At 44.0% G+C, this 16,354-nt stretch overlaps 1 protein-coding gene across 1 annotated transcript in view; it reads left to right on the plus strand.

Annotated features, from left to right (window-relative positions):
• NKAIN2 (sodium/potassium transporting ATPase interacting 2) overlaps positions 1 to 16,354 on the plus strand; it is an 850,529-nt gene that overhangs the window by 748,626 nt on the left and 85,549 nt on the right. Inside the window, exon 5 of the mRNA XM_044291165.1 lies at positions 1,414 to 1,474. Coding sequence (XP_044147100.1) covers positions 1,414 to 1,474 — 61 coding nt within the window. The remainder of the gene's footprint in view (positions 1 to 1,413; positions 1,475 to 16,354) is intronic.

Below are 16,354 nucleotides of genomic sequence, written 5' to 3' on the forward strand. Positions count from 1 at the left end.
AATTTGCTTTAAAATTCTGGGCTGCTTTTGTGTAATTTGACGCAGTTTTCACCCTACCCATTTCAGAGGTAATTTTGCTTCCGGATTCAATGCAAAATCCACACCAACATTGGGCAAATTACTTTTTTTTCAAAGCAAAAAAAGAATATCCTGTGAAAATCAATGGGAAGTGGATTACATGTGTTCTCAGTGCAGACTTTCACATGGAATACTTCCCAAAATCCTTCCAGAACAATTCCATGTGAACATACCCTAACTGTTAAAATATTTTCGTAACCAGAGTAACCAGTAACCAGATGGGGGTAGGCAGAATTACAGAAATGAACCTATTCACAACATGGTTCCGATGTTTCTATAACTCTAGCCAGCCCCAGCCCCTATTCCCATGAAAGGCTTTGATGGGAATAGCACTTTAAAGTCACTTATAAATTATATACACTTTCTTTTACACTCACCTGGATTTTAAACTGTTCTACATTACACCTTGGGAATATAGACGCAGGTTCATGCCCTGTGCAAAAATAATAAAATGGGGACATTAATCCAGATTATATTATATAGCCCAATATGTAGTGCTATGAACCAGTTATAAATCACTGCAAAAGGTGCACCACAATGATATGCAACACTGGCTAATCCCTCAGGCTGATGTTAAAAATACTTTAGCCAATGTATTTCAGTCAGGAACACAACAAAGCCCTTTTGCACCACCGTCAAGGTATCTTAGTGTGGCATGGGTCCAACCACTAGACTACCTATGGTGTGTGAACACGGTCAAAACGGTCTAAAAGGTGCTACGATCCAGCTCCTTTCAGACCGTGTTCACACACCATAGGTAGTCTAGTGGTAGGACCCATGCCACACTGAGATACCTTGACGGTGGTGCAAAAGGGCTCCGTTGTGTTCCTGACTGGAATACATTGGCTAAAGTCTCAGTTTTTATCATCAGCCTAAGGAATTAGCCAGTATTGTCAGTTGCATATCATTGTGGTGTATCTTTTTCATTCACACACTACTCCAGTGTTTCCCAACCAGTGTGCCTCCAGCTGTTGCAAAACTACAAATCCCAGCATGCCTGGACAGCCTTTGGCTGTGCGTGCATGCTGGGAGTTGTAGTTTTGCAACAGCTGGAGGCACACTGGTTGGGAAACACTGCACTATTCCATCTTGTGTATGATGCCTTTGTGGTGCATGTGGTCTGCTGCCGACATCCTCCATTGTATGCATTTTTTGTTGGTAATTGGCGCTAGCAAAGGATCACATGCAGAGGAATTGCTCCCCCGGTTATAAACACGCTACAGTGTTTGGGGTTTTTGAGCATTTCCTCCCATTTAGGCCACGTTATTTTAGTGGTTTTTCTATAAACCTGCCAACATTGACCCCATAGGCTAACATATATTTGCTTTATTTCAGCTTGCTGGGTTCATCTATGCCTGTTATGTCTTGAAATGTATTTCTGAAGAAGAGGACAGTTGTAAGTATTCATATTTTGATATCTTATTTCTCTGACCATTAAGTTCAGTGACAAACTAAATGTTTAAATGTACTGTACCTAGCAATGCATCTTAGTAAAGAAAATGTGTCAACAAAAGTAAAGAACGCTATGGCCACCTTGAAACAATATGTTATCAGCAGTAATATAGATGGTAATTAAAACTGGCAATAATATGCAGTGTAACTCCAACATAAAACCTCATTTTATTGTTCGGTTAAATATTCTGTCTGACTGACGGCACTGGTTGATGTAGTTTTCAAGGGCACCCTTACACTCCAGAGAGGTACTGCTTAGGAAGGTACTTATCACGGAATGTGTACAGGAAACAAGACAACACAAAATGAATATACGACTCACTGGATCCAAAACTAAGGAACAAAAGGGGAGACCCCTGCATAAGACCTGGCTCTCTCCCTTACTGCTCAGCCTATGCGAAAATCCCAATGGTAGATGATCGCATATCCTTGTACCTCGACTATATAACACCTGAACACCCTACAATAGTGAGGGGACACGACCACCGGCTCCCTACACTAGATACGGAGGGAGTCAGGGTCACCTGGGATCCAGCAAACAGAAAAACACAAATGAATGAACAACACTTATCTTGTAGAAGACTGAGAAGTAGGATCAGCATGCACACACACTCCAGGAAGTAATATAAACCGCAAACTGATGCACTATGGGGAGGGATTTAAAGGTATGCAATCAGTACAACTACATGACAGCTGAGAGAGGCTAACGAGATGAGGAACTGAAAGCAAAACAAAGGAAGCTCAAGGAGGAGGTTCTGAAAGGCATCTGTCAGAGCTTCTCAGATGTCTGGTGGTGACAGTACTACCCAATACACCAGACTCAAATGGCAATGCCACCACATCACCAACTACCCCAATGTTCTTTTATGTGTCATATAATAGAACCTTATTTCAGATATTTAAGGACTCTATACTGACAGGGAGTGTTCCACAAGATTGGCGCTTAGCAAATGTAGTTCCAATATTCAAAAAGAGGTAAAAAACAGAGCCCGGAAATTATAGGCCGGTAAGTCTAACATCTGTCGTGGATAAACTGTTTGAAGGTTTTCTAAAAGATGTACCTTAATGAAAATAAGCAAATAAGCCTTATCAGCATGGCTTCATGAGGGATCTGTCATGTCAGACTAATTCAATCAGTTTATATTAGGAGGTAAGTTCTAGACTTGACCGCGGCGAATCAATGGATGTTGTATATCTGGACTTCTCCAAAGCATTTGACACTGTACCGCAAAAAAGGTTAGTATATAAAATGAGAATGCTTGGACTGGGAGAAAATGTCTGTATGTGGGTAAGTAACTGGCTCAGTTATAGAAAACAGAGGGTGGTTTGTTCTTTTTTCTTATTTATTTGTCAACCTTGCCAAGGTGGACACACATACTCAGTTTCATCCTTCACCTGCCACCAGTAACTCTGCTGTGCTGTGACACAGGAAGAGAGTTGCTGCAAAAAGAACATGCTCCCTGGCAAAGGACATATGGTACGTTCCTAGCAGAGCAATTGGAGCAATAAATGGGGGAGCTCTGGGTCTTTGACGTGCAGGGCTGCTTCTAGCTTTGCTGTAAAGACATTATAATGTAATATATGATGTCCGATTTTAATTTTTTACATTAATCATACGATAACCTGTTTTATTAACTGTGGCTGGGATTTTGTTTTTAAGAATAAGTTCTATATTTTAAACAAATTCTTACTGTTAAAAGGGGTTACCCCAAAAAAAGTATTATTATGCATATGAAATACCCAAGGCATTAAAAATTAAGCATTATTGCAATATACGTGCAATAAAAGTACAGGGTGGGCCATTTATATGGATACACCTTAATAAAATGGGAATGGTTGGTGATATTAACTTCCTGTTTGTGGCACATTAGTATATGTGAGGGGGGAAACTTTTCAAGATGGGTGGTGACCATGGCGGCCATTTTGAAGTTGGCCATTTTGAATCCAACTTTAGTTTTTTCAATAGGAAGAGGGTCATGCGACACATCAAACTTATTGGGAATTTCACAAGAAAAACAATGGTGTGCTCGGTTTTAACGTAACTTTAGTCTTTCATGAGTTATTTACAAGTTTCTGACCACGTATAAAATGTGTTCAATGTGCTGCCCATTGTGTTGGATTGTCAATGCAACCCTCTTCTCCCACGCTTCACACACTGATAGCAATACCGCAGGAGAAATGCTAGAACAGGCTTCTAGTATCCGTAATTTCAGGTGCTGCACATCTCGTATCTTCACAGCATAAGCAAGTGTTTTTTACACTATTTCAGGTAAAATCATTTCGCTACCACGAAGCATGAGGAAATTTGGCTTCACGTCGAATCAAATTTATCCTGAAATTTGGATTGAAGTCCACTTCCTGGACTCTGATTCACTTAACACTAGTTGCAAATCTAGACTTTACATGGTAATAACTTTGGAATGCTTTTTTCTTATCCAAGCTGTTCTGAGAATATTTTCTTGTGACACATTGTACTTTACGTAAGTGATACATTTAGGTTGATACGTATTACCTTTAGGTATTGAAAAAAGACCAAAGTTTTTCAGAAAAAAATAGAAATTTTCTATTTTATGAATTCGGCACTATGGACACTATTTGACACTATACTACTCAAATTATTCAAAACTAATTTTAGACACTTTGTTAACCCTTTAGGTGTTAACAAAGAATAAAGAAAAACAAAAAATAAAGAAAAGTGGAGATTAAATGTAAAAAGTAAATTTTTTCAGCTTTTTCATTTTAATCCATTCTGTAGAATGGCAAAATTATTTTTTACCCTGATTCTGAAGTTTACAGAAACACCCCATATGTCGTAAACAGCTGTATGAGCGCACCACAGGTCACAGAAGGGAAGAAACACCAGATGGATTTTGGAGAGCAGATTTTGCTAAAATGGTTTTGGGTGTTATGTCATATTTGAAGAGACCCTGAGGTACCCAGTGACAGGTACAGTGAAACCCCCCAAAAAGTGACCATATTTTGAAAACGACATCCCAAGGAATTTTTCAAGGATTGTGGTAAGCACTTTGATTCAACAGGTGTGTCATAGAATTTAGAAACAGTGAAAATGAAAACATTTATTTTTTACAATACAATGTCACTTTTGTCCCAAATTTTCAATTTTCACAAGGAGTAACATGAAAAAGTCACCCCATAAATACAACGACAACATTTCCGTTGTGGTCATAAACTACTGTATAGGCACACGACAGGGCTCAAAAGGGAAAGAGTGCCATATGGCTTTCGGGGGAAGATTTTTATGGAATGTTTCTTGGGTGCCCTTTACAGCATATTTCATAGAATTTAGAACACTTGGCTGTGAAAATGAAAAAAATCACATTTAATCACCAATAAATGTTGATTTTTCATTTTCACAAGGGGTAACTGAAGAAATTAACCCCACAATTTATTGTGCATTTTTCTCCTTAATATAGAAACACCCCCTATGTGGTTAGAAACTGATATAAGGACACACTGCAGAGCTCAGAAAGGAAGGCATGCCATATGGCTTTTGGAGAACAGATTTTGCTGGAATGGGTTTTGGGCCACATGTTGCAGTTGAAGAAGCCCTGAGGTATCCCTGCACTGCAAACCCCCAAAAAGTGATCCCATTTTGAAAAGTCAACCCCGCACTGAATTCATTGTGGAGTGGAGTGAGTGCTATAGTGTAGTGAATGCCTCCAATCAGCTGTTTGAGTGTAGATTTCTTGGTGGAAGTTGCTACTACACAGCTCTATCAACCTTGTAGTGGAAAGTGCTAATCACTGCAGTGTTTCTCCCACTGAAGTCAAAGCATGGCTTCCATGCCCTGCTTTTGGAGTTAGAGAAACAGCGGAGGGCCTACCGCTCAGCCACTTCTATAGCTATGCCTCCACTGGCCATTTCTTAAGGTGTGTTTACACTGGCCGAGGAGTAGCCAATTGTCCGGAATGAAGCTTTCCTTCCCAACTGTCGGCTGCTCGTTCAGTGACGGAGACCACTGCATCTGGTTTTATGTACCATTGAGAAAAAACAGTGCACCTTCTCCCTGGCTGTGACGTCCCCTGATAAAAGCTGCCGTCTCCTCCAACAGAGCAGCAGATCAGAAAAATATTTGCACAGTGACATCTCCTAAACATTCCCTACAGTGTGAGGTATTGATAATGTATTGTCAGAACCAGTGAAACGTCCTCATTAATTTCTTATGTGATATCTGTAAAAAGTAAAATCTATAGTTTAATTATCTTCTTTTTTATTTCTGTCTTTGCTTCATTGCTTGATAACCAGAGAGGTAATATAGATAATACATCTAGATAAGAAATACAAACCTCATAACACCAAAATAGAAATCTTCTAATGACCTGCTGCAACAATATAAAGTTTAGATAGAGTTACTTTGTGAAGGTGAAGACCTAATTTCGCTATTAATTCCCTTTCTCACTTTGCACAATTAAAGGTAATGAAAGTTTTCTCTACTTACCTTTACTAATAATATCCTGCTGAGACAAATTTGCTTTCAATGGACACCAGGGATGGAATGAGTAATTAGATTTCTAGACTGCTTTTCATTTCCTTCTTTTTGACAAATGAAGGCATTTACTGATATCAGGCATTTTGTTTTTAACATACATGAAGGTGATTATAAAATAATTTTTTACTTGATGACAATATAGGTCTAAAACTAAGTGTACACTATTACAGAGAGATGAACACAGTAACTGCTTCTCCATAATCGCTGTTGAATGCTAAGTAGATGCCTACAGCATAGGTTGTCTTAGGCAGCATTAGTAAATGTGGGACAGTGTCTATTAATTACAGGTTTCATCCATATTCAATTAATACTTAGACAGCCTAAACATAGATTTGGCACACTGTGCAACTGTCTGTTCTATTACAATGGTGCATGATGTGATATAGATTTGGTACTTGATTTGATCTCGCTAGAGGATAAAAATAAAATTTGACAAGAATCACGGTTACACTTAGCCATGCTTACTTTCGAGCCCAAAAAGAGTATCAAGCATGGCATACTTTTTGACATCATCAACGGTGTCTAACTCAAGAGGTACACTCCTCAAATATATGACATCACACAAACAAAAAAAGAGTGCAACCACATCAATTTTCTGAGATTAAAAAATAATAAATGTGTCTCTAAAACTAAACTCAGACTCTGGGATACATTTACTAAGCTAGTAGATGGCTTAAACTTAGACTGGCTGTCTAGACCTGCATCTAATATATTACAGTGGCTCAGGCTGGATGATAAAAGTAGTGTAAGGATTGACACTTTGTCTAACTTTATACCAACTCTAGGTTGACTTTGTGACAGAATTTTATGCCTAAATTGGTGGGCACTTAGTGCAAAATAGCACATTTTGGCCTTATCTCTTTCCCATAAAATAACACCACTTTTTCAGACTAGGTGCAGAATCTTTCTCTAAATCTAGATGAGTCAAGTTGTATCACTTTTTGGCACGTTATACCAAAATCTAGCTGCATTAACATTAGTAAATATGGGCGTTTTGCCAGACAAATGGCACATATTACTCAAGAAAATAGGCAAACACAACTTAAATGTGGCCAACTGTGTTCAACTCATCTTTGGTGATATACATATCACTCACTACACTATAGCACTCACTACAGACCACAATGATACTTCAGGCAAATTGTATAACTCTTATTTTGATTAGCGATGGCCTTGCGGTTCGCCCAGCGGTCGTTTTGCGGTGAACTTTGCGCGTTCGCGATCCGCCGAACATGCAAACATATGGCGATGTCCGCGTGCGCCATCTTCTTTTGCATTGTGCAGAACTTTGACCCATGACGCATCCATCAGGTGGCATAGGACAGCCAATTGAGACGTTTCTGCACATGTACACACCCCCAACCCTATAACAGAACCCGATCTGGCAGCCATTTTCCATTATGTGTTTTGCCAGTTTAGGGGGAGGTTGCATTTTGGAGCAGGGACAGGCTGTTAGGAACTTAGGGACACCAAACACTAGCTAATAGGGCCACAAAAGTCCTTTTAAGGACTGGTAATGTTGTGCAATTAGGTGTGATACACAGAGGGGTGTGATATACTTATAATATTCTAACATAGAAAGTATATTATAGTGCATTTGTTTGCTTCCAGAAAATACTGATTGAGGGCTGCGATCTATCAGCTTCCACAAAATAGTGATAGAGGTTTTCCATATAACTGCGTCCACAAAATTACTGCTTGAAGGTGATATACCAGCTTCAACTAGCAACTGATTGAGGCCTGCCATATATCAGCTTCCACAAAATAGTGATAGAGGTTTTCCATATACCTGCGTCCACAAAATTACTGCTTGAGGGTGAAATACCAGCTTCAACTAACCACTAATTGAGGCACCTGCCATATATCAGCTTTCACGAAATAGTGACAGAGGTTTTCCATATACCTGCATCCACAAAATTACTGCTGGAGGGTGATATACCAGCTTCAACTAACAATTGATTGAGGCCTGCCATATATTAGCTTCCACAAATACAGGGTCATTTTGAAAATGACAGGCAGAGGAAAAGGAAGGCTGTTCCGCAGGGGTCGTAGTGGTCGGGCAGGTGCACCAGGCTGGAGCCTAAGTGGGAAGTTGGAGAAGGTGCTTGCGATTATGTCAAAGGACGCACCAGAGTTGGTTTGAGTGGCTCACTAACCTTCTGCTTCTGCACCCTCCTCATCCTCTGTATCTGCACCCTCCTCACTCTCTGCTGTGTGCACCCCAAAGACACCACCAAAGCCCATCCACTAAGAGCAGGCAGAACTCACAATGCACAGGAGGCAAAAAGCAAACTGCAAATGTATCTGGAGCGAGCCATCCACCATGCACGGTCACATCTTGCGCTCCCAGGACACCAGCACATGGCTCTGCAGTGTGGGCTTTTTTTAACGTTTCAGATGCTGACAATAGTGTTGCCATCTGAAGCCTGTACTGTCAATGCATAAGTTGCGGTAAGCCCAACACTCACCTAGGGACGGCTGCCTTAAGAAGGCACCTGGCCTCCCATCACCGAGCCCAGTGGGAGCAACGCCGTCAGAACCCACAAAGCCACACTGCACGTGCTCCACGTCCTGCCTCTTCTCCTCACTCCTCCCATTTGTCCTCCACTCCACCTTCCACCACTCCATCGCTGCATTCATTGGGCAGAAGGCAGGCTTCCGTGGCCCAAATGTTCGAGCATAAAAAAATTATGATGCCGGATAACCCTCTTGCCCAACGGCTGACCGGCTTGTCGTAACTGCTAGCCCGCCAACTGCTGCCATATAAATTAGTAGACTTGGAAGCCTTTAATTTGTGGCCATTAGCACACTGCAATGGAAGGTCCACGGAAGGAAATATTTCTCCCAAAAGGGCATCCCTGAACTATATGGCCACGTTCAGTGGCAAGTTAATATATCTCTGGCATACAGTGTTGGTGCCAAGATACATCTGACCACAGACACGTGGCCTAGCAAACACGGGCAGGGAAGGTACATAACTTTTACCAATGGGTGAACCTTCTGATTGCCATCAAGCATGTAACCTGTGGCACCCGTGTGGATTTAGTGTTACCGCCATGGATTGCATGCAGGCCTGCCTCTTCTTCTCCTCCTACTACATCCTCCGTCTCCTCCTCGGCTGAATCCTCCTTTTCCATTGCTGCTGCCTCTTCCGTTGCCCAAGCTCCTCAGAACCTATTTTATGTGCCAGGTGAGACGCTGCCATGCTATGCTTCGGCTGTTGTGCCTGGAAGCCAAGAGCCACATCGGTCCTGCACTGCTTTCAGCTCTGCGGTCACAGGACGATCAGTGGCTCCTCAGAACCTATTTTATGTGCCAGGTGAGACGCTGCCATGCTGTGCTTCGGCTGTTGTGCCTGGAAGCCAAGAGCCACATCGGTCCTGCACTGCTTTCAGCTCTGCATCACAGGACGATCAGTGGCTAACCGCACTCAATTTGACAGTTGGTATCTGCTCCTCAGCTCCTCAGAACCTATTTTATGTGCCAGGTGAGACGCTGTCATGCTGTGCTTCGGCTGTTGTGCCTGGAAGCCAAGAGCCACATCGGTCCTGCACTGCTTTCAGCTCTGCGGTCACAGGACGATCAGTGGCTAACCGCACTCAATTTGACAGTTGGTATCTGCTGAGCTAGCTGAAACTGGGCAAAATGACACACGTTCCATGCATGGCACACGTCCTGAACTTAGTCATGCAGTGATTCATTGCCAAATACCCCGGGGTCCAGGACTTCTTGCGGCAGGCCAGGAAAATCTCTGGTCATTTTAGAAGATCTTACACGGCCATGGCCCACTTTGCTGACATTCAGCGGCAACACCCCTTGCCCGTCAGACGTCTGGTTTGTGACTGCCCGACGCGCTGGAACTTTACCTTGTATATGCTTGATAGGCTGCTCCAGCAGAAATGTGCCATTAACGACTACCCGTACGAACTGTGCGGCAGGATAGTTTCTGGGGAGCTTGGTTTCTTTTCACCGCGCCAATATGGCTGCTCATGCGCGACGCATGCAGACTTCTGCAGCCATTTGATGAGATCACCAAACTGGTCAGTCGCAGCCAGGGCGCCATCAGTGACATTGTACCTTACACCTTCTTTCTGGAGCATGCATTGCGTCATGTCATTGATCAAGTCGTCGAGGAGCAGGAGTTGGAAGAAGAGGAAGTTGCAATGCTGAATGAATTACCGGGGGGGAGGGGCACTCCATCTGAGACAAGTCAGCAGGAGTCTAAAGAGGAGTCAGAGGAGGATGGTGGCTGCGGGGAGGAGGAGCAATAAGAGCAGGCTTTAAACTTTTCAGGGATCTCTGGTGTTGTCCGTGGCTGCGGGCAGGAGACCGAGGACAACATTCTCCTGGGCGATGAGCAGAAGCCAAGCCGCTCCACCGCTTCCAATTTAGTGCAAATGGTGGCCTTCATGCTCCAGTGTTTGAAGAGGGACCCCTGTATAAAAAGCATAAAGGTCAAGGACCAGTACTGGGTGGCAACGTACTTAGATCCCCGGTACAAACACAAAATGGCGGACATGTGACCAGCATCACTGAAGGCTGTCTGGATGCAGCAGTTCCAGGCCTTTCTGCAAGAGATGCTGCATTCTGCTGTTGCAGGGGCTGGCGGAGGAATTTCCACCCACAGCAAAACAGGTGTGGGTAACAATCCTACCGCACCTGCAAAAAGAGGGTGGTTTGAAGATGTGTTGGTCACTTCGGATATGAGATCATTCTTGCAGCCAACCCATCGACAGCTGCCCTGCAGATTCAGCCTCAGGGAACTTCTAGACCGACAGGTGTCTGACTACATCAGGTTAACGGCCGATGTGGAGCGAGGAACCCCTTGACTACTGGGTGTGCAGGCTTGACCTGTGGCAAGAGCTGGCACCATTTGCCATGGAACTCTTGGCTTGCCTCTGGTTGAGTGTCCTGTCCGAAAGGACATTCGTAGCAGTAGGGGGGATCGTGACGGATAAGCGCACTCGCCTAGCTCACGACAGTGTGGACTACCTCACATTTTTTTTAAATGAATTAGGCATAGATCTCGGAGGAATTCAACACCTGTGATGACCACGTGTAATTGAATTTCCTCATGCCAGCCCACAAATATCCGCCACCAGGTAGAACAAAGAATGGTCCTTGCCTTATGTATATACAGCGGCATAAAAGGCTTTTTATGTCAGGGCCTGTAATTTTGGGGGCCTGCACTGGCCGACAGTTACATATTTATCCTGTGACCACTTAATGTACCTCCAGTCACAGAATCCAAAGTTCTTTGCTGTCAGGTGATTGCCTATTGCCTAATTTTTGGGGTCTATACTGGCCGACAGTAATTTTTTTTTATCTCTAGCCACATAATCACACCCTTGTCTCACTCCTATGCCTCTCATGATGGTGGCATATGAACCACATTCACCATAAGGGCCTTCTAATGTCACAGGTTCATGTGACTGTGCCCCCTACCCCGTACTGTGCCCCCCTCACCCTGCACTGTGCCCCCTTATACCCTGCATTGTGCCCTCTTACCACACCCTGTGCAGTGCCCTAGTCATTCCCTGTACTGTGCCCTCTTATACCTTTTTATCCGGTCACGGTATGGCGGTGGTATCCGGTCACTGTACAGAGGTATTATCCGGTCAATGTATGGCAGTGCTATCCAATAACTGGATGGCCATAACTGTATCCGTTTTCCTGCACATGCCATCCTTTTTTAGACCTGGCATGAGCGGAAAAAATATGCAGATTGCGGTGCTAAGGACCTTTGCGCCACAATATGTGTCAGAAATACGCCTAACGTAGACGTATTTCTATATAATAAATGACCACCTTATTGAATCATTATTCGGGGGTACGGCTAATATCTTTATATTATATACACTCACCTAAAGAATTATTAGGAACACCTGTTCTATTTCTCATTAATGTGATTATCTAGTCAACCAATCACATGGCAGTTGCTTCAATGCATGTAGGGTTGTGGTCCTGGTCAAGACAATCTCCTGAACTCCAAACTGAATGTCAGAATGGGAAAGAAAGGTGATTTAAGCAATTTTGAACGTGGCATGGTTGTTGGTGCCAGACGGGCCGGTCTGAGTATTTCACAATCTGCTCAGTTACTGGGATTTTCACGCACAACCATTTCTAGGGTTTACAAAGAATGGTGTGAAAAGGGAAAAACATCCAGTATGCGGCAGTCCTGTGGGCAAAAATGCCTTGTTGATGCTAGAGGTCAGAGGAGAATGGGCCGACTGATTCAAGCTGATAGAAGGGCAACGTTGACTGAAATAACCACTCGTTACAACCGAGGCATGCAGCAAAGCATTTGTGAAGCCACAACACGCACAACCTTGAGGCGGATGGGCTACAACAGCAGAAGACCCCACCGGGTACCACTCATCTCCACTACAAATAGGAAAAAGAGGCTACAATTTGCACGAGCTCACCAAAATTGGACTGTTGAAGACTGGAAAAATGTTGCCTGGTCTGATGAGTCTCGATTTCTGTTGAGACATTCAAATGGTAGAGTCCGAATTTGGCTTAAACAGAATGAGAACATGTATCCATCATGCCTTGTTACCACAGTGCAGGCTGGTGGTGTAATGGTGTGGGGAATGTTTGCTGGGCACACTTTAGGCCCCTTAGTGCCAATTGGCCATCGTTTAAATGCCACGGGCTACCTGAGCATTGTTTCTGACCATGTCCATCCCTTCATGACCACCATGTACCCGTCCTCTGATGGCTACTTCCAGCAGGATAATGCACTATGTCACAAAGCTTGAACCTTTCCAAATTGGTTTCTTGAACATGACAATGAGTTCACTGTACTAAAATGGCCCCCACAGTCACCAGATCTCAACCCAATAGAGCATCTTTGGGATGTGGTGGAAGGGGAGCTTCGTGCCCTGGATGTGCATCCCTCAAATCTCCATCAACTGCAAGATGCTATCCTATCAATATGGGCCAACATTTCTAAAGAATGCCATCAGCACCTTGTTGAATCAATGCCACATAGAATTAAGGCAGTTCTGAAGGCAAAAGGGGGTCCAACACCGTATTAGTATGGTGTTCCTAATAATTCTTTAGGTGAGTGTAGATTCTAGCGTATTATACTGTGCCCTGTATTTCCCAGTAGAAAATAAACTTTGGGAAACACAGTCCTCATCCCTGACCACTAGAACCAGGTAGCGCTCTGTCAGTACATGCTGGCCTCCCCTCTCCGCCACGCTACTCCACTGTGTACTGGTGCTTATTATGACTCTAGGGATGGGTTTACATCCTAGTTTTGCCATCCATTTAATGCATACCAAAAATGTATGCATTAACAGATGACTCAGACTGATGCCGTACAGTGGTGTCTGTTCACCATACAGTTCCAATTTAGGTTAACATATGCATTTTTTTTATGGACTCTGCAGGATACAAAAATGTGGAGTGCTGCAAATTTGTATACATCAAACCTATAGGAAATAAAAAATTTCTAGGCTCCAACAGGGCACATTTTTGAGAGTTTCTCTTTAAGATGCATAAAAATGGCCCCTGATTAAAATACATATTTTTTGTGTGAATTTTTCCCAATGATGCCCCTCTGATATATCACTGTGCATGTTGTCAGAGACTACAGTACATATACAAACACATGCTTTCCTAAACCCTTAGATCCCCAGATCTGCCATCTCTCCCCATCTACTCTCCTATTAGCCAAAAGGGCACAAAAAATATTTTGCCATTTGGTTAATAGGATCAATCAAAGAATACACCGGACATATAGGGCGAGATTTATCATGAGGGGAAAATTTTAAGTCAGTTTTGCTTGAGTCTGCGTTGGAGTACTTTATATCACATTTATCAAATGTTTCATGTTACTTGATAAATTTGTCTTATCCTTAGACCAAAGACTTTTGTCTAGAGAAGCTCCTCCAGTTTTCCTTCTCCATCCTCCTACTGGAGTGAGATTGTGACTTTTTTGCGACTTAAAAAAAATAAGTCTCAATGATAAATTTGGAGTGAAACTCATTACCATAGCTAGCCACAACCACTTTCCCACCCACATTACAAAACTGGAGTGAGTGGTGTAAAAACGCAAAAAGTCGCAAAATTTTGCACAAGCTAGAGTAAAAAAAAGCGAGTGAGTGCACAATGTCGCAAAAGCTATTTTTTGACACCAGAATTCTGGAGTGAAGGAATGATAAATCAGGGCCAATGTTTAGAAGTCTGGTGTATTTGGGGGAGAACCTCTCCCATCTCCTCCTCCACCCCACTCTTGATGGGTTGCTCTGTAATGCAGAAACATTGCAGCCATCCATCGGGAAACGTGGGGGGGGGGTCACTCTACTTATGAATAAATGCTTGTCTGGGGTATTCTACGATAGCTTCCATTAAAAAAAAGGGAACAAAAAAGTGTTGTAAGATATTACGAGATAGGACCTGTCCCTACACTATGCAGCCTTTACATTAGCAACATAGTACATAAGATGACAGCTCTACTTTTATAGGCAGGACCTGAAATACTGTGCAGCCAAAAATATTGCCCCAGACAAATACCACAGTGCAGCACAAAATACTGAGACACTCACCACAAAATTCAATTGTATCACCGTCCTGAGGATGGTGATACATTTTCACTCAGGAGGGTACCTGCAGCCGTTGTTTCAAGCATTAAAGGGGTTGTCCAGGTTCAGAGCTGAACCTGGACATACCTCCATTTTCACCCAGGCAGCCCCCCTGACATGAGCATCGGAGCAGTTCATGCTCCGATGCTCTCCTTTGCCCTGCGCTAAATTGCACAGGGCAAAGGCATTTTTATGAGTTCCGGTGACGTACCGGGGCTCTCTATGGGGCTGACAGGCAGCCCGGTGACGTCACCGGCACTGATGGGCGGGATTTGGCTCTGCCCTAGCCAGTAAAACGGCTAGGGCAGAGCTAAAGCCCGCCCCTCAGAGCCGGTGACGTCACCGAACACACTGCAGGGCGGAAGTTACCGCCCGGCAGTGTGTTATTGAAAACACAAGAGCCCGTGCCCTGCGCGATCTAGCGCAGGGCACTGGAGCGCATCGGAGCATGAGATGCTCCGATGCGAGGCTCAGGAGGGCTGCCGGGGTGAAAATAAGGGTATGTCCGGGTTCAGCTCTGAACCCGGACAACCCCTTTAATTAATGATGGGAGCATCAGATTGTTATGTGGCTGGTGGCCATGTAAATAGCTTGGGCAGCCCCTGGGTACTGGCCCACTAGGAAATTTGCCTGAAGGGTCTTTGGCCTGTCTTCCCCTTTGTCTCTGTCTGATTTACTGCAAGGTCAACAGATCGAGGGAAAGTGGAGAACTTGGAATCTGCACAGCCAAGCATATGAGTTAGCAAGGTAATTTGCAACTACAGCCTTTCTGACCTTACTGCTGTAAAAGCCAGTGTTAAGACATCCATCACACTGGAACAGGTCCTGACCAGACGTGCCATCAATAGTGCAATAACGCCCATCCTTGCCTAAATCCATACATTATTATCTGAGATAATTACACTGTGTACAGTTGTAACTGTGACTGATGACTGTGACTAGTTGGATGTACTACAACCCTTATTTTGCAATACAGTAAAGAGAGATGTTTATTCTTCTACCACTGGCCTGATTTTCTCACTCCTGCACCATGCGTTGCCCACTGCACTTTACATGTTATGCCTTGTACCCATCCAAGCACCTAACATCAAAGGCACCCAACTACTATAAGACAGGAGCCCCAGAATCATAGTGTGCCCCAAGGTAAGGCCTCATGCACACTGCCGTGTTTCACGGCCGTATGCGGGCCGTGGAACCGCGGCCTGGATCCCTCCTGAGAGCAGGAGCGCACGGCGTCACTGGTTGCTATGACGCCATGCGCTCCCTGCTGCGGGCACAGTACAGTAATACACTGGTATGATCTATACCAGTGTGTTACTGTATTGCGGCGGCAGCAGGGAGCGCACGGCGTCATAGCAACCAGTGACGCCGTGCGCTCCTGCTCTCAGGAGGGATCCAGGCCGCGGTTCCACGGCCCGCATACGGCCGTGGAACACGGCAGTGTGCATGAGGCCTAAGAAAGAGTACCTGCTCCTTTTACTGCATGGCCCTAGGGAGCAACGGTGTGAAGAAAGCCGCCATGATTCACAGTGACAGCCAGAGCCACGATTACTACTCCCATCACCCGCTCTGGCTCCTCATAGGCTCACTGCAAATTGCTAACATAAACATGTTGAAAGTTGTGAAAATTTGAGTAGCATGGTATTAAGAGGTTGTCATGCCTAAAAAGGCGGCAGGAGTGCACTGAAAAGTTTCCAACTCATAGATTCTAATAGGAAATAAC

The sequence above is a fragment of the Bufo gargarizans genome, chromosome 4 (assembly GCF_014858855.1).
Source record: "Bufo gargarizans isolate SCDJY-AF-19 chromosome 4, ASM1485885v1, whole genome shotgun sequence".
NCBI lineage: Eukaryota > Metazoa > Chordata > Amphibia > Anura > Bufonidae > Bufo > Bufo gargarizans.